Source organism: Coccinella septempunctata, chromosome 1 (assembly GCF_907165205.1).
Source record: "Coccinella septempunctata chromosome 1, icCocSept1.1, whole genome shotgun sequence".
Lineage (NCBI taxonomy): Eukaryota > Metazoa > Arthropoda > Insecta > Coleoptera > Coccinellidae > Coccinella > Coccinella septempunctata.
In genome coordinates, this window is record NC_058189.1 from 63,927,393 (window position 1) to 63,954,312 (window position 26,920).

Below are 26,920 nucleotides of genomic sequence, written 5' to 3' on the forward strand. Positions count from 1 at the left end.
TTACTTCATCGGAGATTACTTAATATTCCCCAGAATGCTCTAGTCTAGATATTTCTCTAGATATTTTTATATTTTTTTCAAAATTGTTATCAATATGAAATATTGGTAATTGAAACTTGAAATCGTCGGCTACTGGTGTAACAGTAAGTTTTTTTTAATTTAATCAGAGACTCTGATTTAATGAATGTGCCCTCCACATAACACTGGTGCCCCCCAGTACCTTGAAATTCATTGTAACATTTTTTCTCTATGAACCAGATGAACCTTAACCTCAAATAAAAACTCAGCTGTCGAGTGTCGTAACTTGTCAACCTAAAAAGCTGTTCTGTTTGGATTTTTAGGGAAAACTTTCAACTCTCAGGTCCAATTTTCAAGAGTTATAAGTTTAACTAACAGTTACTTTTATCCTAAGGAAACAGCCGCTGCGATATTGCAGTGCATATCTTGCATTTGTATTCAAGTAAAGTTAGAATAATGAGATGAATTCTTGCAATCTAATTCAGACTACACTATTTTTAGAATGAATTAATTGGAGACTTTTTTATCATGGAATCTCCACCAAGTAGTTTTACTTGGTCAGAGGCTTTGATATTGAGTGAGGACAGTGGACTGTTGCTTACAAATAGTTCAATATCGAGCGGTAGCGTGAGTATGAATGGAACAAGACAAATTGAGGTAGATCATTTCTTGACATTGAATACAAAAAAATGAACTGGTAATATAGTTCCAGGATAGTGACTGTGAAGACAAATCATTCTCACAATATGATTCTTTAGATGGAATGTCAGATATTATATGCGGTGAAAACTTCAACACTTTGAAAAAAGGATCTCATTGGACTGAATCATTGAAACAATCATCGCCAATAGAACCTCCTCCAGAATTTCAAGACAAGCCTCGAAAATTTTTCATGGAGATTGCAAACTGGTATGCACATAGTGTGTCTAATCAAATCATTTTGATAGCCATGACGGAACTGAGAGAAAATTATTTGAGGAAACTCAGGTTTGTGAAGTTTTCCATCATAAAACTATGATAGTTCTTGAGACAAAATAGGTATTTTAGTTACCCTCAGTATAGCAACAGTACCCCCAATCATCTTTCATATGTAAACCATATACTGGGTGTCCTACCCAGAATGCCCATTAGACATTACAGAAAAATATATATTGGATCTGTTTGAAATTTTGTATCAAGACATTAGGCAAATGAACCTTTCTTTACAAAATCTCTGCGGTGTGTATTGCACAATCTCAGATCTGTTTCATAAAATTTTAGTGATTTTTTCACATCTTATTACTCATAAGCGATTTTAGGAGCCAATGATTCAATTGGAACAATTTTTTTTTTTTGAATCTTTCTAATTGGAATAGGTAACTATTACAAGGTTTGCATTTGGAGAGTTTGCTGGTTACTGTAAGATTATTTGGTCTAATGGGAGGATGTAAGCTTTATAATCCTTCAAAATTATTAAATATCGATTGAAATGAAAAACATTCCATTATTTTATAGGTTAATTAATCACCTTCAAAGGCCAATACACTTCACTACCCGTCATTGCTGGAACTCAGATCTTCTAACATACAGTCCTTGTCATCTTGGGAGACCTAACTCCAGAAGTTCGTTAGGCTCTTCTCGACTATCCAGTTCCCATAATTCCCTTTCAATTCCCACAGCCCATAGAGTTGACGATTCTAGTTTTATAACGCAAGCTGTATCTCATGACACATTATCGTCCAATCAAATCAGTGATCTCTACAATGTACCGTTCGACAGTGACATGTATTCCGTGCCAATAGATGTTGTAAAACCTACTGTGAGGCCAAGAAAAAACGTCCAACACAGGAGAAAACGAAGAAACACATCTTATCAGTACAGAGAATTGGAAATGAGGAATTGTTGTCTCACCTCGAATTTTTCTAGAAAGGAATGTATGAAGACTGAGAAGGTAAAAAAAATTGAATTAGTTGGTTCAGTGAGATATCATTCTTAATTTTGCTGGAAAAAAAGCTGACAAGATTCCGTTTCAGGAGTTGAGTTATCAAAAAAATAAAAAACGACATAGCTTGGCGGGTACGTCTACAGCGGACGGCGAACCTATTCACATGACTCTGGAAGAGGTCCGCCATTACCTCCACAACCTGTATTCAAGTTCTTCCGATTCTTCGGACCACAAAGAGAGACTGACAAAAACCCAACCTCCAATAATTTTAACTAATAACAATAAGTATCCGACAAATACAAAACTTAAAACAATATCGGTTAAGGATGTACAATGCTTAGAAAGTAGCGTGGTCAATGATACCGGTAGTAATAGTAATAATAGATCTAAGAAAAACACCTTCCTGATTAATATTAAGAACAAAAAAGTGAAAGATTCCTGTGATAATATCAGCAAAGAATTAGTTATATCGAATACCGTTGATAGAAAGGAGGACAAGAAGAAGAGGCCGAACGCCAAATTTTTCTCGTTCAAGCAAGCCTTATGTAATATTTTTAAGTTTAGGAAAATTTCATCGGACAACAGTGATAAGAAAACCTACTGCAGCAATGATAACCTGCAGGGGGAGGGTCAGAACAGAGTCGCCCGAGCTTTGCCACCATTGCCTTCTAACAAACTGTCGGAGTCGTTGGATGAACAGCACACTCTAGATTTTGCCACAAGCATACAGAGGGTCAAAGATGTGAGTTGAATTTTGATTCTGAAGAATAATCGGGGCATTATTCATCATTCATTTTCCTTCAGGATAAATCTATACAGGCTGTGTCTTTGACTCATACAAATATTTCAACAGTAGATTGTTGAGGTCATAAGAAACACTTTTTTCCTATACCATTTTTTCCGATTCGGCCCTGATGAAAAGATATAGCCATAAGTTTTCATAATGAGCTGTGCCACATCCCTGGAAAAACAAAATGGGGAATTCTGCCCAATTTGGGTTATCGCAGCATATGAAAGTTTAAACTGAATAATTATGAGTTCCATTCATAAATTTTTCAAATGCACCGCGGAAACTATTCAAAATCATCCTTCAAATATGAGGTTTTAAAATTTAAATCGCTTCGTTTCTAGTTTACGATTTGGCAACACCTCCTACTAGAAAATTAAAGAACAATGTCTTGCTTATAAAATAATAGCTGTTGATTTACTCACTGGCGAGCCTCAACACCAACCGGCTCAAAAATCCCATAAAATTTTACTACCTTCCTCGTTCATCGCAGACTTCATGGAAAGCCATCTTTGTCTAACTCGTCAAGATAGTGTATTTGTTGTCCTTTATTATCAACGCATATTTCAGCCGATGTTGCCAACTTGTGCAATAGAAACGAAACGCTTTAAATTTTAAATAACTATTTTTATTTTTCATTTTTAAGTACTTAAAATAATTTTTTTGGGGAAACGGTTGAAATGGTTATTTCAAAATGTGAAGTTCAATGTCTTGAGCTGTCTTATTCTGATGCTGTCTACTGGTAGACCTAGTATCAGCCTCCGGACTACTTTTAGCCATATGAGAAAGCTTCGGTCGTTGAACGTCAGGTGACGCTTCGATGCGGCTACTGACTTTCAACAAAAGGTCTTCTGCTTCATTTGGACGAATTGCGCGATACTGATGAGCTGAAATAAGAGGGAAACTGGTGTATCTCTACTCTCTAATACGTCAGACCGAAATTTTACAATTCACTATGGAGAATCTTGGAACAATGACAGCATTTTCTCTTTCCAGTACGGATGGTATTGGGGACCCATTTCCAGTGAGGCAGCAGAGAAAATTTTGTCCAATGAACCAGATGGCTCGTTCATAGTGAGAGATAGCAGTGACGATCACTATATTTTCTCTTTAACGTTCAAGTTGAACGATTATGTTAGGCATGTACGAATAGATCATGATCAGGGTGAGTTCACACCAGAATAACTTTATTATGTTTTTCTTTTTTATTCCTCTTGTACCATTTTGATGTGTATTTATGTAACAAACGTTTTTCACCACCTTATTTTTTTGATTTCAGGTAACTTTAGCTTTGGCAGTTGTACAAAGTTTAAATCTCAAACCATTGTTGAGTTCATCGAGAACGCCGTCGAACATTCACGGAGTGGAAGGTATTTGTTCTTTTTGCACCGAAGGCCGGTGATTGGACCGGTCAGGGTGCAGCTGTTGCATCCGGTATCTAGGTTTAAGCAGATTCAAAGTTTACAGCACATGTGTAGGTAGGTGACATTCTTTGATCAAGATATGATTCGTTAAACTATGTGTCATTGTTCTAAAAGGTGAATTGAACTACCACTCAAAAGTTTCTTGAGTATTTGGGTTTTTCCCATTGCGTCAAGACTTTTAAGGGATCCTACATTGATAGGAATGGGAAATTCTCCTCAATTTGGGTCACATTGCAAACTTAACGATGATTGTGCGTTTCATTTATAAATTTTCCGCTTCGTTTCTTGTGCACAACGTGGCTACAGCGCCCCTTTAACTGAGTTCTCTTAATGGATTTGAACTGGCCCTATGAATGAGATGAAATGACTTAAGACACTCACAACTGTCAAACAATGAGGTTATGTCTTGTTTAACACCTGGTGATTTTTTAGAAGACATCTTCGCTTATCTAATCAACTTAACCAATCTGTCGTCCTTTATTATTTACTCAATTACGATGTTGCCAAATAGTGGAATTAAAACAAAGTCCTTCAAATTCAAAATTTTCATAGTTATCAATTTTTATGAGTACTCGAAAGAAGTTTTTGAACGAAAAAGTTTCAATGATGCGAAGTTTTGAACATATTTCATAAAAAACACTTCATTATCGCCTGAAGAATTCCCCATAATGACGGTTACATAACCTCGCTTCCAGATTCGTTATACACAAGGTGGTCAGACGGGATCTGATCCCCAGCCTTCCCCTTCCCCGGAGGATGATCGACTATTTGAACACCCCGCATTACTACTCAGAGAATCTGATGGAAATCGAGGAGAACGTTGATGAGCAACCGCCCGAACAATTGAACGAACAATCAGAACCTGCCGATGTGAGCACACACAATCCTGAAGTACCTGCAAATGACTATGTCGTATTAGATAACAACCTCAGGTCTAACCCCCCGCAACCTAATCATCGACCTTGAGATTTTTGTTGGGTTTATTTTCTTGTAACAGTGTCCGGAAAGTACCTGCCAACCTAGGGTTGATGGAAAACGGTCAAGAATGGAGGTTATGGAGCAGAGAGAATTAATGTTTCGAATTTGAAAATTTGTATGAATATTTATTCTCACCCTATTTTGCTGAACTGCAAAACACATCCCTTTTCCTCAGTGTTCAGAAGGTTGGCTTTCAAGGAGAATGTATTTCATTTTTTGAAGTAAAAAAGAGGCTATTTCTTCTTCACCTTACAGAGAAGTTCCAGAATGAGTATCCACATCTTAGTGTGGAAGATTGAGTGATTGATTTTTAAAAATTAAGGATCATACACTCATACATAAACTTCGCATACTTACCACACTGCTTAAGTCACACCATACATTTTCCGTTTATTTTTTGGATATTTATTAGGATGATTGGTTCAAATTAGCTAATTATTCATTGCAATACGTAAACGAATTATCTAGTCTTTGTATATTTAGAAGTAATGGAATTATGCCTGAAAATTCCTCTAAAAAAAAATTATAATATTCGAATTATTATATATAATACCTTATTTTTTGAAAATTTTCAGAATTTTCAATTTTATAGAGTCCTTAGTCTGGTTATCCCATGGTACTTTAAAATAATCTCATCAGATTGAGAGATTTAAAGATTCAGTTCTTTTTATTATGATGGTTGCTTTCTTTCTTGATTTTTCGATATCTATACATAGTTTCTATACTTATACAGGGTGTTTCACGCAAAGTGTCATCTAGAAGTAGCTGAAGAATCAATGAGATTTTTTCTGAAAATTTATGAATCATTATGATTGGTCGGGATCCCCAAATTTTCAGAAAAAAAATAAAATGGTTCTCTAGATACTTTTGGTGGACACTTCACGTGAAAAATCCTGTATATTTTATGTAAGGGGATATAAGAAAAATTATTCAGCAATAACAATGCCAACTATGTGTCACCCAGTGCAATTCTTTATGAAATAATCTGTTCCTTTTCGTAATTAGGGAGGTAATTATGTATATATAGTATACTTGTAGTGTACCTTTTTCAAACATATCATGTGTTTTAAGAACTTCCCCGATGTATCAGTGAATTTTTATATTTATGTATATTTCCTGTTTTACTTTCATAGTTTATTTTACTTAATGTAACATCACATTTGTTCCTTTTCGTTTTGTGTATTAGTTTCACTAAAGAGAATTTTTTACAGTTCATTTCACTAACATTGAACTTATGAAGACCTTTTATATGAATATTTCAGATTTTGTTGAATTTATAATCCTGGAGAATCAATATAAATGATACAGAACTGATTGGCATCCAAAATATGTAAAAAATCATTAATGTGATAGAAGCAACAGCTCTGTTCTTGATTCGGTCTTAGAAAAAATTATTGAAATTCAAAATTTCGGATTCTAAAACGAAGTCAAATAGAAAAATTCGAATTTGAACTTTACTTATGAAGTTCCGCCCATTTCTAAATTATTGATAATAAATTTTTATGAAACTGCAAATATGATTTTTATGGTTGATGGTGGGTCTTTTTCGTCCTGAATTTTTTGAGTTTCTTTCAGTGCTTATACTACAGGGTGTTCCGCCATAAAGTGTAGACGAGATCAGGTTGAGTATACTGAGTTGTGTGTCAGGTTTGAAACAACAGTTTCTTGTCACATCTTGTTTTTTGAAAAACTGACAAAAATCGAAAACCTTTTTATTCGCATGCAGCATTTTAAAGATCCGTCTAGGACGCGTAAAATATTTTTTTTTCAACACCTGGTAGTCCTACGAAGGCCGAAGTTGTGATACAAGACTGCGAGAACATACGGGATGATAACAAAAATATTTATCATGAACATTATGAAATACAGTGGGTATTGATCCGTGGTGAAACACCCTGTATAATATCGGCATATTTTGTATGATCTTGCTTGATCAGTTTCTTAGTGAACACCACTATATTATTTGAAGAGGCGAATTTATTTTCAATGCTTGTGCAATTGAGTTTAAACCAAAGTTGAATTGTGATTTGATGAACAAGATAGAATATGAGTAATATTTGTAATCAACTCATACTTAAGGATATACTTTAGTAGATTTCTTGAAACATACGCACACGTTATGATAAATAATAGATGATATACTAGGATAGAGAGGTTGTGAGTTTTAGAATTGTACTATAAGTATTGGATTAGTATATGCATTTGAGTTGCTTTCTTTCCCTTTATTGTTATATCCATTAATAAAACCTCTGGACCTTCATTTCAATCTACACCTAAATATGAACAGTTTTAAAATGAATGTTTACTACGTCAAATGACATCAGTAGTTAGCTGTCTTGTTCAGAAGCATTTATACAGAGAAATAATATAATAATTTGTAAGGCGTGCAGACAAATGACAAATCGAATGTAAATCAATGATTTCTAGGCAAAACTTTTCTGTATAAGTGCTGAAGGTAATAATAGCAGCTCCTGGCAACTGTTATTATTATTGTTTTCGTGCTAAAGTTGAGATGAGCATGAAAAATGAATTTTAAATATTCATTTTGATTTGTTGGTATTTTTATGTTGTTTCTTTCGAAAAACGCTTAATAGAATCTTAGGCTATGCTATGTTATTTTTTTTGCTGTATAAATTTGGCCTTTGAGGTTAATAAAGCCTTTGAAAATTTGTTTTACCATATTATTTATTTATTAGCTGTGGCGGCCATCTTTGCAGGACGAAGTAAATTGACTTTAGCAGAGACAGATTGTCTCTGACTTTACTAATTTATTTTACTCATCTCTACCCTCCCCCCCCTCCACTTCATTATACTCTACTGTACTTTTTTGTAGTTTCTAGCCTTCCTTGGAGAGATGATTATGTTCAGGTAGCGTGCAAATGACCCAAAAAACCTAATAAAAATACGATATTAAAAAAATTGGAGTATTTATTTGTTATATATCTGAAGATTGTTGGTAATGTGTTTGAATGGAAGATTTATTTTAGTCATAATGTTGAGTTTGTTTTCTTCCATTAACTTTCACTGGTATATCTTTTCTCTCCGAATCCAAATAGAAATAGAGTGACATTGAAATAAGAAAAACTAGAAGAACATAAGTTAAAAAGTTCGGATACTTTTTAGTAATAAGTAGAGGTAGGTATATGGTTACATATACGTTAGTTCTCTAAAAGAACTATGGTAGGGTAGGTAAATAACTGTAGTAGAGTGAGTAATAAGTTATAAAGTGACTTTAGAATGAGTTTTGGAATATTTTGATACAAATTGGAGCGTAGTAAAATACACATACACATCAATAACGATGAAGACCTTATCGATGCATTTTGCGTTCATGTGTTAAGAAGGCTTGGATTCATATTTCTCAAGAAATGATCGATTTTCTTCCGAGGAGTATTGTCCTGCCCTGGGTTATCTCTGTACCTCCTGAAGAAGGTCAGCAGAGAATGGGGTAAAATGTGTAATCTCCTACCCATAATCAATGGATGAACAATCTGAAGATCGTGGTGGCCAAGGCAACAAAATAATCGAAAGGGTCTTTGAATGAGCGGCAATCTAGAATCTAGAAACTTTTCGTTTCTAATTTTCTTGCTTGACAGGGTGGGCTGAATGAATGGCAAGAAAATCTGTCGACTCGCTTTATCGCTGGAATTCCGGGATACGGGAATCCGGTGCGAAGGACCATATAGCGGCGCGCCGCCTTTGACCGGCATACAATATTCTGGTTGCGTATCCGATCAACGCAAGCGCCATCCGATCTATGTCACAAAGATAAGGACATCGCACTGTGCCATCGGTGAAAATTGGTTATGTTATGTTGTAATAATGATCATATTATGGAACTATTTAATTGGCGGGTGCCGTACGTAATCTCCTATCAACATTATCACAAAAATTATCAACCTTGGACTGTAACCTGCCGAATCGTTTGGTACTTGACGAGCTAGGGATTCAGAGTGCACCAATGTCGCTCCGCACAGCAAACTATTTTAGTACAAATTGACTGTGGCCAGATCCGTCGAGCGATCAGTTCGGTCGTCTTATTTATGAGTTAACTCCGTTTGGTGCGGCGGTCGTCTATTTTTTTTTTGTATGGTAGTGTGCGAGTGGTGTGTTCACCACTCAAAAAAGCCGTCAAGATTCCGCGAACGACGATTTATAACTTCGATAGTGATAGTGATAGTGAGATGAGCTACAAGGACCGTGGCTCGCCTATATTGTTGGAAAGTGGCCTGAAATCGTTCCTCGGACATCCCGGACACAACTTCCCCCTTCTGAACGGTAAGGAAATCCTCCCAAACCTCCCCACGCGAGGCGGTCGATCATTGTCATTCTTGTCGACGTCCCATTTCTTCGTGTTCAACTCGTCCGTTTCGGACGAGACAACAATGCGGATTCGAGTAATTTCAACGTTGGGATAATGAGATGTTGCATTTAATAATTAACTTCCTATTTCTATAATATTCGACCTTAAAATGTCACATGGTTTTAAGGGTGCTCGGCGCATGCGCGAGGCGTGTGGTACGGACGAAGTGCATGCTTGGAATTATAGATGTATTTAGGTGTGTAATTGTTGTTTTATTAAACACGTTGTTGTATTGTGTTTTACCTGCATCTTACAGGAATTCACCTGAATGCTGCCTTATCGTTTTATTTGCCGAACACGCCACTATCGTCGTGATTCGAGTAAATAAATCGCGGATTAGCTATTCCAATATGCACAACGTGGTTTCATGAGGGATTTTTCCGATTTCGGAATATTTGGTACTGTTTCATCTGCTTCAAGAGTGGGTTTTTCGGATTGAATGACGAGTATCTATCGCGACCTTGGTTTAGCGATGGTATGAGGAAATGTTTTTTTTTTTCATTTTGGAAGTTGTCCACATGTTCACCTCTAATACTTGTTTTCAGCAGCGCTCTATGAAACTCTGTTGGTAGTAGTGATAATCTCCTGGCAATTAACATGTATTTGCTAAAAGAAATGACCCTTCGATCTCTTGACCTTTATGTATATAAGGGTCGAATCTAGGCGTGAGGACCTTTTTAAAAAAAAGGCGAATTCCTTCGAGTATCTAGATGGAAGGATTTTAAATCATCGTTTTGGTATATGTTTTAATTCCTACTATTCTATTCGAACAATATATGTGTCGAATTAAAACAATGAGCTGAATTTAAATGAAGAATTTCAATCACTTGAATGTTATACAGACGGAGCAACTTTTCATTAAGGTGTTTCTACGTTCAGTTAGATCTTAGATGATCTCTTCTTCCAGATATTCCCCTAAGAAGCCACTTAACGTTAATATTGTGATAATGCGCCAAATAAATACTGGATTTGTCTAGTATTTGTTAATAGCAGTAGGCTCAAGATGTTCCGAATATTTTGGACATTATTTACATCAAGTAATATCATTATTAATTTGGGGGCACAAATTATTTCGGTGCGTTTTAATAAATGGCTTTGAATGTTATTATGCCTCATGGTAGCAGCTAATTTAGGTGGTTCTAAAGATTGTAGACATCAGTCCATTATATTAAGTTTCATGTCGGATGAATTTCAACAAAAACCTTGTATTTACTGCGTTGAACATGTTAGAAAAGGCCTCATGATCTCAATTTTGTCAAGTTTAAAGGCCTCATATCTCGAATAAAGTATGAAAAAAATGTTTAAAAACGCTTTAATGAAACATTTTACCACATCCGCCGTATTATCCAGACGCCCCTTTTGATTACAGCACGATTTGACAGGTCACTTTTTTCACAGAAATCGAAAATTGGCGCCCATAACTTGGATCGCCTCAAAGGACGAGGCATTTTTTCTAAATGGAATTCTAAAATTGCCTGAAAGGTGAAAAAAGTAGTAGCCAGCGATGGAGAATAGGTACATTGAATAATCTATTCATTCATTTTGTTCTGAAATAAATGCGATTTTGATCATTTAAAAGACTCAAACTGATTTGTATTCCCAATAAAACAAGTAATAATAATAATCAATAACAAATTGAGAAGTTAAATGAAACAATACCTGAAGTTCACAGTCATTTTATTGGGAGCTATAAAAATTAAAAGTAGGAATGGGTATAGAAGGCTAAACACCCAATAAACTCGAAATAATTCGTATCAAAATAGTTTGACGATTGATGTTCTATGTCTAAGCGTAGTGCCTATGTGACACATTTAGATCTACGATGATTTTACTGAGAGAAACGCTTGTCGAAAGTTGACCTTGGAAAATTTCCCAAAACGATGGTGTCAGTTGCACCGTGCTTGATGAAATTTGGAGATTTATTAATAGAAGAGTTGCTCCTTCAGAATATGCATCACATTTAACCCAACGATAATTTTTCTAGGAGATAACCATGTCTGAAGTTGACCTTCAAAAAATTTAAATTCCCAAAAAGATGGGGTTAGTTGAAAAATCGTGAAGACAGAACGGTTGCACCGAGGTCAATGAAATTTCGAGATTTATTGCTAAGGGAGTCGTTCTTTTCACATTTAGATCTACGATGATTTTTCTGATAGATAAGCTTAAAGATGGATAGATAAGATAAAGATGGGACAGTCGATGAAATTTCCACATTCATTACTAGAAGAATTGTTCTTTGGAACTTCAAACATATTGCTTATATACAATTATAAAGAGAACACAGAAATTAAAAGAAAGTATAACGATAACAATAATTTCATGCAAGGAATATATTCTTACTGCTCATAACTGAATTTATTATCGATTGAAGAAAATTCCAATATAGATCTGTGAATCAAGAGCTGATTTCTCGATCAAACTATATTCAATGTGAAACCGGAAATTGGCTGTTGTTTGAAAGGCATTCGAAAAAGGAGTGTTTTTTGCCGTTAACCGTTTGCCGCTGATCCAAAATATTTCAAATCTATTTCTAATCTAATATCAGTCTGGTGAAACTTAACCTTTCGTATGAATATAGAAACGGGTTCCGAATGTACTGTCCTCGTGGTCCTTCTCTAGGACCGTGTCTGAAAATTTCACGTCGTCACAAACGAAGAGGAAATGGACAGGACCGAGTCCGGTTAAATTTAGACGCATCGGAGTGTTATTTTTATTCGGCAATTTTCACGAGACCGTCAGTACGCGTGCCTTTTGCGTTCGTGGATCCACACGAGCTGAATAAATCAACGTTTTATGACGCATTTGTGTGTATAGTAATTCGTGTTTACGTATTTCAATCTTTCAATCTCGAAATTCCAATTGGGATTTGATGAATCACCTGTTCATTATTTGATGATCGTTGGGTGGAGCCCTGTTTTTGGAAAACTAGATTAGATACTTATTTTCGAACACATACAGGATGTACCTAGATTGCAGATTTTAAGAAAGATCTATTGTGCCTCCCATTCAGAATTGTTTTGGCCCCATATGTCGTTTTTTTGGGAATTCTTCCAAGGTCAACTTTCGACACGCGTATCTCCAAGAAAAATTATCGTAGATCTAAATATGATATATATTCTGAAAGGGAAATTCCTCAGGTATTCAATTTCGAAATTTCATTGAGCAGGGTATAACCGATCGGTCTTGACGATTTTTTAACTAACCGCATCTTTTTGGCAATTTAAGACACAGGTATCCCCCAGAAGAATCATCGCAGATCTAAATGTGATACGTATTTTAAAAGAGCAGCTTTTGAACGTCGATATTTCGTGTCTAAACGTAATTCTTAGCTCGTGCTTTACTATTTTCCAGGTGAACTGTCATTTTAGCATTTTGGGTTGTTGTTGAATTAAAATTATCAGCAAATTATAAAGATGGTTTTTACGGACGTGTGAAAGACTTTTACTATTGAATTCTACTTCAAAATTGGAAGAAAATTGAAGGAAAATGGAATATTCTGTTCCGGCGACTTCATTGAAGCCTATGTTGCTGTAGATTATTAAGAATGAATTTTACAGGTATGTTCAAACAAAAAAGGAAGTGGTATACCAAAAAAGAAAACTCTTGAGTTCAGTAATACTGAAAACATGGTGACAGAAGCTCGACAAACCTCTCTTCAGATTTTATCTCAAGTGGATGGAGTATCCGTTGGCATATGCCACCCGATTTTGAAAAAAAGATATCCATTTGTTTCCATAAAGATTGACATGTTATCAGAAAACTGAAAAGGTTGTGATTACCTAACCTTGTAGCATCCGAGAAAAATTGGAGTTCAGTATCATACTGAATTGATGCATACTGACAGTATGCATCAGTCAAAGGCAAAATGTGGACCTACTTTCTTTTATGGAACTTCAATAGCAGAACGTTATGAAGGAGAAAGCATCATGCCTTTTTATAGCTGAATTGAATTTTAATAAATTGTCCAATAGCTATTTTCATGTAATTCAGTTCTTTTAGTTTAGTCATGGATTTTCAGTAATGACTGAATCAATTCAATATTTATAGAGAATTAATAAACATTTTATTGAGAATCTTACTGTGATTTATTCATATGATTGAAGTAACTAGAACCTTCTTACAAAAAAACATACTACCACGATCAATTCAAGATTCATGTCTCTTACGTATGAAAATAGTGGACGGTTAAAATTTTTACGAAGAACTTTACTAACCGCCTCAGATTGTTTGGATTCTTGTCATCTTACTCAATGAAAGAAATGCTTTTCGAAAGGTGGGTGAAATTTACAGGTAACCTTTTCTGAAAAGTGTCTTTCCGTACAAAATTACGATATATAGGTTAATGTCATCATTGTTTACATTTTGGGAAGATGAAGTAATTCAAGGAAAGACATACGTTCAGCCACCGAACATCAGCCTTCAAAATTTCATAGCCTACTTGACGACGAATTTTTTTGAACGCACGTTATAATCGTAGATCTAAATAAGTTTAATGTTGCGAAAAAGCAACTCTTCTAGTGATAAATCTCGAAATTTCATCGAGCATTTTTCAATCTTTCTCTTCCTGCATGAAAGAGAATGAAAGTAGTACAACTTCAATTCATGATGAGAGAAAAATTTATGTTACCTTTATGTATTATTTTCGAGTCGCAATTTTTATTGAAACTGGAACAGTCCATCTAAGTCTGAATTGGTACCTTTCATTCGCACTCTTCACCATTTTTTTTCGCGTAGGTGTTTACATTAATTCGATGGAGAAGATATTCTGTCTAATCACATTTTTAGAGCCTTTGAATAACATCAAAGTCACGAGTTTAGTGTCGTAATCAGTTTTTGTGCAAACGAAGGAACTGCTCGAACAGTTTTTTTTTTCCTTCGCCTCGGAAATAGGTTTCTTGTAGGTGTAAGTTCGGTTGCCTAGTTACAGAGATACTGGGGAAACGTGGCACGCTATCAGTAGGTTTCTGGTCACGATCTCGAACATGTGACCATTATCTTGAGGCGGTTAAGATTTGGTTTACTTTGGGTGGAATTGTGTTCGAAGGTTTTTCAAGGTCATGTTATCGAATATTTCTTCTATTTACGAGAAAAACTGATGGAAAATATACCCCAATAACATATTTTGGGGTCATTTAACACTTGAAGATGATTGTGATCTGATATTGAATTTACACGAATACTCATTCTCGTCATCTCATGGAAAAAAGTCACACAATGTCTTTAATTGGAACTGTTCAATGAAATATTGAATTGACGTGGCCGATACTTGATGAAAATCCTTAATTGAACTTAAAACAGATTATAGGCACGATTTTCACAAAATGAATTTTCAAACCACGACACGTGTTTCTCTATCACAATAACATCTTCAGGTGGGTGGAAGTAAACTAGAGTTCACCTTCATGACCCCGATGGCGTTCAGGACTCTCTGCTCTAAATCATCCCTATTTATGACTGGAGTCTTGAAAATTTTATTTTTAACATACCCCATACTAAAAAATTCAAACGATTATGGTCTGGTGAACTTGCTGTCCAGGCAATAGGATCATGCGTTTCCATCCACTGGTTGTCTATATTTATGGCAATGTTTTTTTCTTGAAATAATCTAGCTAGAGTAAAAATTTTATCAAACCTCATCTCATGCTATGCTTTTAAACCGAGCCGATTCGGATAAAATGATAAAGAAAAAAGTGTTTCTTATGACCTCAAAAATTTACAGTTAAAACATTTGTACGAGTCAAAGACTCACCCTGTATAGTATATATATTTTTTCTTTTGTAAAGCTAATTTCTTCTATGATATAAAATTAAAAACATTCGTATTTAAAAAAATGAAGTTGTTTTTCCACCCTTATTACAGAATAATGAAAAAAATTAAATAGTTTCGTATTCCCAGTGAAAGAATCCCTACAGAAAGTTTTTATCGTTTTTAGATATTCCATAAAATAAAGAAATTATGACACATTTTCGAAATCGACAAAACATCAAAATTTGTTTATATATTCAATTCAAGATAAATGAACATATTGCGAAACGGTTTTCATTAATTTGGGATACCCTGTACTTGCTCAGAGAGAACCAGGCCCTCTCTGACGTACATTTGAAGAGCTGAAATTCGGTCGATAAACATTTTTTGAAAAAACATTGACTTCTCCCCAGTCAAAGAGTTAGTTATCTTTGCTCCCAATATTTGTGATCGTAGAATATGGTAGTGAATTATTGACCACTAATTCTGGGACACCCTCTGTATTAATATTAAATTCCGAGAATATGATTGCTCTTTTATCTAATGACAGAAAGATGCCATAGTTGTTAGCATTGAACCATCCACAACCAAGTGCAACCGCCAAGCCCTGCATAATATAGTGAAAGAATCGTTGAAAACTTTTTTCCTAGCCAACTTTCTCGATCTAGGTGAGAATGTTAATCGCGTCTACAACGGCAAGGTCAGAAGGTGTAAAATGCTGGTAGCATTAAATAAAAATAAGCTTGAATGTCATTCAATTAACGAACTCTCCATAAAAGTCTCCCACTCGCTATTGAATTCCTCCGACACCCCACTAGTTGGAGGATAAAGGAGTGTGGACCGGAACACGGGGATGGACACGTTGTAAGCAACGTGATCCTGATCCACGTGCCTCCCAGCGTGCTCCACCAGGTCCATAGAAGCGACGTTGCCGGCAGCAGCGCGTGGGAGATGAAAAATTTCCTCTTAGAAGTACAGGGTGGGTGAAATTCGTTGTCTACTCAGGGGATCTCGAGAACTATAGCTGCTAGAAGAACACCAATGTCACCTTTCCGAGCTTTCTTCAGAGAAACAAAGAATGGTGAAAACCGTAGCCTCCCACGATTCTTCCTTTTTGAGTTATTAACAAAACATGGGATTTTGACGATTTCGAAAAGTTCTCATAACTTTTTTGTCTTTGAAGTTACAGACCTGAAACTTGGCACTTTTTTACGTAGAATCCACTGACGAGCTCAAAATATTTTTTAATTAATTTATATTTATATTTATTTAATAATAATATCATTAGGCGAGCTTTCGTTTTTTCAAAAGAGAACCTTTATTGAATTTGTTATTTTTGAATTGGAAAAAAATTGTCAGTAGATTCTACGTATAAAAGTGCCTATAAGGTTCAAGTTTCAGATCTGTAACTTCAAAGACAAAAAAGTTATGAGAACTTTTCGAAATCGTCAAAATCTCATTTTTTGCTGATAACTCAAAAACGAAGAATCGTAGGAGGTTACGGTTTTCATCATTCTTTGTTTCTCTGATAAAGAGCTCGGAAATGAGTCTTCAGTTTTCTTTTAGCTGCTATAGTTTCCGAGATCCCTCAGTAGACAACGAATTTTGCCCACCATGTACACTCGACGTCCTGGAAATAGAAACATCAAGGAAGGACTCAAGTTTTCTATCGAACTCAACAACAATCAACAATTTGGTGGAATTTTATTCATATGAGAGAAGTGATAATGATTAATCTACCTGAAGAGCTTGTAGGTGAAGGTAATTTTTTTCAGCAATTTGGTTTACGGTCCCATGCTTATGAGAATTTTTTTCTTAAAATTACTCAAGTCTGAAAATATTTCAGGGAGAAAATTCATTTTCGAATGCAAATTTTCAAAAAAAAATTATGATTGAACGTCTAAAAGGCCATCACCTTGAATCACCCTTAATTAGCCATAACAATTACTGAAGAAAACATTTCAAAATTGTTGTAATATTTTGTCTTATTGTTCTCGAGATGATTTAAACGAGCATGGAATTTGGGACACCCTTTACCATCGATGGGAACAAGTGGTAATTAGAAGGGAAATGTCTTGGCAATACGTCTGGTCGAGTGGGTATTCCCAATCGATTATTTCCATTTTCCAAATAGAATTTGACCGAAACCGCAGCATGTGAACGAGCTTCGTCATGAGGAATTATTAGGACAATTTTGTCGTATCTGGGTTGGTAACGTTCATCCGGTTTATCCTTGAGGTTTCAGCTCAATTTACTCAATTGTTTTCGATGAGAGCTCCTTCAGGAGTTTTGAGATAACAATAATACAGGAACACCAATTACTAATACACCATGTTGAAGTTGAAGTATGGTCAGATGTTCTCTATATAAAATAAAAATGGGTTATCATTATTACCCAGTGTAAACAACCCTTTTTATACCTGGCAGGCAGAAATTTTCATGTTCTCCCTGCTTCAGTCCATATGGAACCCATCAATTTCCAGTTTTTTGTCGAAATATTCCCATTGTTTTTGAATGATGTGAAATGGTTTGGCGATAAGTTCTAATTCTTCCTGTATTTGGCACAGATTTACATCCAATAATACATTGAATTCCATGCCTTCGAACAAAGTGCTCTGTCTTTCGGGTCAAACTTACTGTTTGTTCTTGAAGCTGCTTCAATTTATGCTTGTACCAGCCTTCGATAACCCTTGTGAAGCTGGCTGGACCACCATGGGATTCTGGTTTTTTTTTTGGCAATAACTTGAGGCTATTTCATTACTCTACTGAAAAATATCCTGTTCCTCAATTGTTGGGGAAACAGCTAATCTTGTAGCAATTTTTCGTATCACTGAAAACAAGGGATTACAAAGATGAAAAAAAATATTTTTTTCCTCCTGCTGTGACGGCAGGTTTATCAACACAATAACAATTGAATTGAATCTTATCGGATACTGGAGCAGTCAACGTGTAGTCAATATTCATCTCATAACTTACTTAAAGTTCATCAGATGTTCCTGTTGCAAATTTTTCCACGTCCATAGAAGCTGACCTCAGTAAAACTGCCACTCTAAGCGCCCACATCTATCATCCAAATATCCGAATTCCAACGTATACAGGGTGAGTCTTTGACTCGTAATATTTTAACAGTAGATTCTTGAGGTCAAAAGAAACACTTTTTTTCTCTATCATTTTTTCCGAATCGGCTCGGTTTAAAAGATACAGGCTGTTGAAAAACCATAAAAAAATATTATTTTCAGTCTTATCTCACAAACGGTTTCATCGAATGTAATGAATTTCGAAATATAGTTTTTCATTTATTTGATGAATCTTTTTCGAACACAAGATATCATCCACGTCTTCCAGTTTTCTCTATATGACCATTACGTACCATAAAAATACCAAAAATTGAAAGAACCAAACTCTTGAAACTAAGTTGGGTGCTACCTAATGAATATTTGAACGTTTTGAAAACTAAAAGTATTCTTCATATTTTCTCGTATAATGCGCCGTTTTCGAGTAATTTGATGATCAAAAATTGAAAAGTATCTATTAAATTTGAAAAATTGTGTACTTTGGCTGAATACAACTCTGTTTGAAAGATCCACAGATATGTAGTGTCACAGATTTAGCTAGTAATTCTGAAGATAATTTTGTTTTTCCAGGGGTGGCACAGCTCAGTATAAAACTTAAAATTGCTATATCTTTTTATCAGGGCCGATTCGGAAAAAATGCTAGAGGAAAAAAGTGTTTCTTTTGACCTCAAGAATCGACTGTTAAAATATTTGTACGAGTCAAAGACTCACCCTGTATATCTGAGCCTTCCTCAAATTTAAGTCATCCGACCTTGCCCAATCTCTTGAATCCCTGTAACCCTGACAACCGGCTCCAAACCCTTACGATTTTCGCGATTCATCTTTTCACCTCTGAACGGCGAGATCTGGCAACGTCGCACCACCCCATCGTCTCTCGATTATTTCAATATAAACACGACTATTTAGTATTTCACCCTCGTTCATAACACTCGGTCGTGACACCATTCTGTGGATCCAACTGACCAATTTCGACGTCTGTGCCACCAGATCGACCGGATTCGACGTCGACACATCCAAGCTCCGTTTTCGCAACACGAAAATCGTAAATAAAGACATTTTTCTTGCGATAGATCGAACTAATTCGGAGCGCATTCGACGATTCTTGATTTCTTAGCCATACGAGGGGGTAGGACGATTTTGAAGCGGGAAAGTCTATCGTAATTTTGTTTGTATTTCTTCAGGGCTTCGACTTTCCCGTCGTTTTTCTTGGTTTATAACTCGAGTTGGAAGAAACTAAGAAACGTGAAAGGATAAGTATTACTTATCTTTAGTTCTATCTGTTGGTATTCAATTATTTTTTGGCCAGGACTTGTATCAAGTTTCAATTGAGAACTGTTCAGGTACTGACATTCTTTTCTTCATTTTTTTTTCGTTTTTCAGTTGCCTTTTCTCGAATAAGTTGTCGAGAAAATACTTTCAATTGGGTTGAGTATGGACTTAAATACCTACAAGTTTTCAAGTTTCAAAATTTCGATAAATTATCGAAGATATACCCTGACCAATTTGAAAATTCAAAACGAATAAAATCAACAGTTTCGTCTTCGAAACTTTATTAAGCTTGATGATCAAAAACTGATCTTTTTAAGGTGTCTAACTTGAAAAAATGGCAGTTACCATTATGACATTTTCTTTCATCTTGCCCATTTTTTTTCTATCACATAATTTTTTCCAGCCTTCCAGCTATCATTTGTAAGTCGAAAATTCGAGTCACAGAAATTAATTTTCCACATTTTTCTCCCTCAATCTCTTTGTAGGAACCAAACCATCTATCAGAAACGTTTCGATAAAGTAACCCCTAGTGTGCTTTGAAAAATTGAAGGGCAGACTTGGCCTCGGGATAACTATTATGGGTACGCATCGAACAGAGAGCCGGACTACGATAATTTCGCACCGCAGGACCGTATGGGGAGATATTCCGATTGCAGGAACCCCGCTTATCGATGCGACTTTTCTGGAAATCTGTGCTATCAGTCGAGGTTCTACATGAATGATTCGAATATAGGTAGGTGGATAAATAGATATATTACATTGTAGAGAAGGGAACGATCCCTGGAGGTTTGGTTAAAGAACATACTAGTAATTGGGAATTACGTGATTTCATCATGTACCAATATCATAGAAAAGCTGGTAATTCAGTTTGATTATCTATTGTTTCAGAATTGTAGCTTGATTTTTGGCAACAAAACAGAGGCTGTCTGTAGTTATAAATGATGAGTCTTTGACTCGTACAAAAATTTTAACAGAAGATTTTCTAAAAAATAGATTTTTCGTCTGATGAAGGAGTCTGATATAGACTCCGAAACGTTACAGAATTATAATTTCAACGTTATTTATTTTGAGTTCATTGTCAGGCAACAATTTTTTCTAGTTAATTTGCTCCTGACAAATTAGTGCAAGGATTCACGCAGGAGCAAATCGTTGATTTCATTTTTAATTGATTTTGTTTCAGAGATTGAGAGTGAAAACCCTAAAAATTTTATGAATAGATTCTTGATGTCGAAAGAAACACTTTCCTTCATTTTTTCTGAATCGACTGTTTTAAAAAGATACAGGCTGTTGAAAAACCATAAAAAGGATATTTTTAGTTCTATCTCACAAACGGTTTCATTGAATGAAATGTATCTCGCAATATATCTTTTCATTTATGTGATGAATCTTCTTCGAACACAAGATATCATCCAAGTCTTCCAGTTTTCTCATTATGACCATTACGTACCATAAAAAAACCAAAAATTCAAAGAAAACTACTCTTGAAACTAAGTTGGACCCTATCTAATGAATACTTGAACGTTTTGTAAAATAAAGGTATTCATCTATGTTTTCGTATAATGCGCCGTTTTCGGTTAATTTGATGTTCAAAAATAAAAATATCTGTGAAATTCCAAAGATTGGGTACTTTTACCATATGCAACTCTTTCTGAAAGATCCACAGATGTGTAGTGTCACAGATTTAGCTAGTTATTCTGGAGATAATTTTGTTTTTCCAGGGGTGGCACAGCTCATTATGAAAACTTAAAATAGCCATATCTTTTTATCAGGGCCGAATCGGAAAAAATGGTATAGGAAAAGTGTTTCTTTCGACCTCAAGAATGTACTGTTAAAATATATGTACGAGTCAAAAACTCACCCTGTATATTGTTATGACATGGGGAAATGATTCCTCGATGAAAATAAGCAGGGGTGGTTTCTATGAAGTTTTTTCGAAATCAACCTCCCTTCTAAGATACAGCCTTTGGAAGGCGATGACGAGTTGATAGTTTTTAATTTTTTTACGTGTTATAAAGAACACTGAGCCATAAAACTTTACATGATATGAAGCACTAAGTAGATATTACTCACACAATTTTTTAGATCTCCTAACTTTATTATTAGGGGTTGAAAATAACAACCCCTTATGATTTTCATCCAAAAATTGTTTTCGTGTGATAGATTTCCGGAAAAAAAAATTCTATTATGGTTTCCCATTCAATTCTGGAGAAAAAAGTCTGTTGCAAAATTTCGAAACAGTAGATACTTTTCTCGGAATAAATGAAAACTTACAAGCAGTTCTGATCACTGTTCATTCCATTTCGTCGTATAAGTGTTCCATAGACTGACTACCTTCCGCTTAAATACATACATCAACTCTCTGCCTCATAGACCTTCGTATACTGTTTGCAAGTTTTTATTCATTCCGAGAAAAGTATCGACTGTATCGAAATGGAGACTTTTTCCTTCAGAATTGAATGGGAAACCAAAAGAGAATTTTATTTTTCGAAAATCTATCCCACGAAAACAGTTTTTGAAGGACAATCATAAGGGATTGTTATTTTCAACCCTTAATAATGAAGATATGAAATCTAAAAAAATTGTGTGTATAACATCTACTTAGTGCTCCATATTATGTATAATTTGCTGACTCAGTGTTTTTTAGAACCCGTAAAAAAAATTAAAAAGTGTCAACTCGTCATCGTCTTCCAAAGGCTGTATCTTGGAAGGGAGGTCGATTTCGAAAAAAATCTATAGGAACTACACCTGCTTATTTTCATCGAGGAATCATCTCCCTAAGTCCTTCACATTTGGTTACAGACAACCTGTATACAGAGGTGAACAAAACGAATGAAAACCTAGCGTTTATTCAGAACACCCTGTAAAGGGCCTCATCTTTTCTGAACATTTAATTTTTTTAAGACGCCATCTAAACATTTATGTTTTCGAAGAATCAAGCTACAACTCAAGCTACAAATCAGCCAAAGTGTTCAGGAGAAAATGAACTACAATCTTTGTCCGTTCCAATAATTTTGCCGGTTTGTGTATGTAGGTATTCACTTTTACGATTTCCTTGTTTCATTATTTCTCCATTTATCAATACTAAGTAGACTTTACTGCGATACGTTTGGAATTTGAACCGCTTCTTTCAACAATGTAGTATTCAGTATCTATGAATAAATTTGAATTCGTACGAAGAATGAATTCCACGCGAATCACAGTTGTTTATATTTTCGCACCGACGCTGTATAAAACGAATATAAATCCATTCTTCAGGTACGTCCCCCTACTATCAACTCCGACTACATTATCATTATGAATTTCGTCCCATCTTTTCCCCCACGGGAATATAAAAATGCTAGTTAGGCAAATTTCATGACAGGGAAATATTTAAATAGAGTCCACCGGGTAGCACAAGGGAGGGCGTCCAGGGACCGCGGTATTACTTATTTCGATTAGGAAAATTGCATTATTTTTGTAGATTCAGATTGGCCGTGTTTATAGGTGGGCCGTCATTCCTATATTTTCGTCGGATCCGGTTAAAATGATTGGTTTTTGCGGGAGGTTTCACGTAGGGACTGGTGGAATAACCTCGTGAAAGGTATAATGTATTAAATGATGAGTCTGAGGACTGCTACTGAGTGCTACCCTGGAAAGTAGCGTGAGAAATCATTATGACCGATTCTTATACTATACAGTTCCTTCTTAAATGATAGTATGGTGATGTAAGGTTCAGAGAGCAGTAGATTGTTACTATGTCAGTTCGATGACGTTTCAGAAATATATTTTTCCATCCTCAGCGCTCTACAAAAGTTATGGAACATTATGATGCTACAACATTTATAAAAAGTGTATGAAAAAAGGGAATTCGCGAGTTATATATTAGAAAAAATATCACAGAAAAAATAATAGTTTGGCAAGATTTGAACACATACAAAAACATATATAAGATGTGAAAATATTACGATACAGTATTGTAGTATTTTCATTTTCATTTTAAGTTTTCATAATGAGCTGTGCCGCCCCTAGAAAAGCAGAGTTATCTTCAGAATAACTAGCTAAATCTATGACACAACACATCTGTGGATATCTTAAACAGAGTTGTATTCAGCCAAAGTACTTAATTTTCCAAATTTCTTAGATACTTTTTAATTTTTGAACATCAAATTACTCGAAAACGTCGGAAAAACGAGAAAATTTAAGGAATACTTTACAAAACGTTCAAATATTCATTAGACAGCGTCCAACTTAGTTTCAAGAGTTGGACTCTTTGAATTTTTTTTGTCATAATGAGAAAACTGGAAGACGTAGGCATTATCTTGTGTTTGAAAAAGATTAATCAAATAAATGAAAGACTGTATTTGTGTATTTCTAAATTGATTTCATTCGATAAAAACTTTGTGACATAGAATTTAGAAAAACATTTTTTATAGTTTTTCAACAGCCTGTATCTTTTGAACCGAAGCGATTCTGAAAAAATGTTGAGAGAAAAAAGTGTTTCTTTTGCACTCAAGAATCTACTGTTTTAATATTGGTAGGAGTCAAAGACTCACCCTGTATATTATTTTGATGTAGAGGGTGGGCAAAATTGGTGATACCTGAACTACAACCTTTTGCAACCAACGAGATAGAGGAAAATGAGTGACACATTGCGATCGTCATTTTTCGAAAAACTATAATAATGTCATCAACTGCATTTTGTATCTTCTTTAATTTTGGAGTTATAGGCCAAAATTAAAATTTTAACTTTGGTCATTATCTCCGGGGTGCTAGGATGATGAAATGAAAACATTATACAGACACTTTTTTGATAGCAATCCAGTGGCGTACTATGATTTCTTCTAACAGTTATATTTGCTGAGCTATAACATAAAGATGTGTTTTTCTTATGAAAACAGTGGTTTAAAATGACTTAGGAAGACAAAGGGCGATGCATAATATACAGGGTGTCCCAAAACTATTGAATCAAACGTCACACCACGATAGAGTAGATCAAATACTATCGAATGACACCAACATTAGATGAGCGAAAATGTACCGTTTCTGAAAAAACCAGACCTAAAGTTGCCGATTTTGGAACTATTTTTTCAATCACAAGGCCAATTTGTGATTAAGGATAGCGTTTTTCTCCCATATTATCACCCCTATAGAGGGGGTTTACTATGTGTAATAAAAATCATGTAGAAAAAACAATTGTTTTAATTTACATTTACTTAGGTTATCGATTAACTACTTAAAATAATTTCAATTAGGGGAGGTAAAACAATAATCTTAGTTCAGTATAATTTGAAAAATCGATATGCTTTTTCACAAACTGGCTCAGTGATTAAGAAAAATAGTTCGAAAATCGGCAACTTCAGGTATTTCAGTAAAATTCTGATTATTTTGGAAACGCTACATTTTCGTTGAACTAATGTTGGTGTCATTCGATAATATGTGGTCTACTCTATCGTGGTGTGACGTTTGATTCACTAGTTTTGGGACACCCTGTATTTCTGAAACAGGAAAAAATGGCGATTCTTCCTAAGTCATTTTAAACTACTGTTTTCATACGAAAAACACAACTTTATATTATTGCAAATAAATTGCTATTAAAAAGTGTCTCTATAATGTTTATATTTCAACATCCTAGCACAAACAGAAACGGACATAATGACCCAAGTTGAAATCGCCCAAATTTCAATTTTGGCCTTCAACTCGAAAATAAAAGAAGATGATGCAGTTGAAGGCATCAAAAGTTTCTCGAAAAAAGACCAATGTAATATGCTATACATTTCCCTCCATTTCGTTGGGTTAAAAAGTTGTAGTTCACCAATTTTGAGCAAATTATCCACTTAAATTTTTGAGCAGTGTATAAATCAACAACTAAGATCATAATGCATCTTTACCAAGTGAAATTTGACGAAATAATTTGTGATTCTTTTCTTTGTCAAATTTGAAGGATTTCAAACTGTTCTTGTTGATCTCGAGAATACAATGACCAAGATTTGGGTACATTTGAGCTAAGATGTCTAAAAACATGGTGAATGCACTGATTAGATTTTGTTTTTCCAACTTTGGAAATAACAGATAAGTTTCGTTTTTCCCACTGTAGGTAGCGCTAATTAGAAACTGACAGTTGTCGATTGATATTTGAAAATAATTTTTGAAAACATTCCCACGACTTACGAATGTGCTTTATTTATAAGCGATTATTGGTATGTGAAAATGTAGTAGTTTCGAGAAAGGGTGTACAATCAAGAACTACAGCTAAGAATTCGGTGTTGTTGGACTATCACCCTTTGTTGTTGGAATTTGAGGCAGAACCAAATCAGATGAACGAACATTCAGGACTGATACAGCTAAGAGTTTTATGGCAACTATTCAAACATACATGTGAATTGTGAGCATGTATTAAGAAACAGAAATAAGTAGGTACATGAAATTGTTTAGAGCCTGATTTTCAAATATTCTTCACGAGTATAGTGAAACTCCGTTTCCGTCAGCTGAATATATTGGATATTTGGCCAATCAACCCTGTGTTTTATTGAAATTATCTTGAAGAAGAATAGTAAGTACTCTTTCGAATCCTTCGATACTGTTGAAATATCTGCAGATTCGTTTTTACAACGAAAATTTAAGTGTAAATCTCAAATATTCGATAACAGCTGACATTTGCCAAAATAGTCCAGTTCATTTTTTTGGTTTCGTTGATCGATCGGGATCACAGATTACTGTAAACTGTGATCGATATCAACACAGAACAAAATAAAACGAGACAGTATCATTAGACTTTCTTTGATAGAAGAAGGATAGAATATGGTGGCGCCGCCACGAAACGAATCTCTTATTTTCGATTTAGTCTAATGTCATTCCATTCAAAAATTGACGAGTGCATACACCATGTTTTTAGACATCTTAATTTGAGCCCAGAAGAGTCACCCTTATCTATTGGGGAGTGAAAACCACGAAAGGAAGAAGAAGAAATAACCTCTATTTACGATTTGACAGATGGTGGACCATAGAAAATTCCCGCCTCTCATTTACCGCGGGATTCCCATTTCCCGCTCGCCGCGAAACGCAGGACCTTGAATGCATCTGATACAAATCCGTAATCCGACATGATTTTCATCGGATATGGGCTCGTAACAATTCGAATCTTGCGACACACGATTCTTGAACTTGAACTAGACGAGGTCCGGAGTGCGAACGACGCGATTTCACGCAATCGAACACGCGTTTTGGGTGTTCGCCCCGCTACCGTTCGGAATTTTCGGAAACCGTAAAAAGTGAATTGATAAATAAGCAACTCTCTCTTTCCGATTTAGCAATCGTTTTCGATATCCCTCTCCACGCACTGCTGGATCTTACTGGGACCTT

General features: G+C 35.2%; 2 protein-coding genes across 3 annotated transcripts in view; both read left to right on the forward strand.

The window, feature by feature from the left end:
• The first annotated feature begins 277 nt into the window (after positions 1-277).
• On the forward strand, positions 278-6,646 carry LOC123322936. Of its 2 annotated transcripts, none has more exons than XM_044911020.1 (8): positions 278-465; positions 520-675; positions 725-1,005; positions 1,513-1,948; positions 2,031-2,684; positions 3,726-3,894; positions 4,009-4,207; positions 4,849-6,646. In XM_044911020.1, exons 2-8 carry the CDS (start codon positions 547-549, stop codon positions 5,117-5,119), a joined length of 2,139 nt encoding a protein of 712 aa, XP_044766955.1. In that variant the 5' UTR covers positions 278-465; positions 520-546; the 3' UTR covers positions 5,120-6,646. The 2 variants fall into 2 exon arrangements, with proteins under 2 accessions (XP_044766955.1, XP_044766954.1); XM_044911019.1 differs by having other exon boundaries at positions 279-460.
• Positions 6,647-8,966: 2,320 nt separating this feature from the next.
• The window catches only part of LOC123322937 (hepatic leukemia factor), a 75,002-nt gene continuing 57,048 nt past the window's right edge, over positions 8,967-26,920 (forward strand). The window contains exon 1 of the mRNA XM_044911024.1: positions 8,967-9,409. Within this exon, the coding sequence (XP_044766959.1) occupies positions 9,316-9,409 (94 nt within the window). The 5' untranslated portion in view covers positions 8,967-9,315. The remainder of the gene's footprint in view (positions 9,410-26,920) is intronic.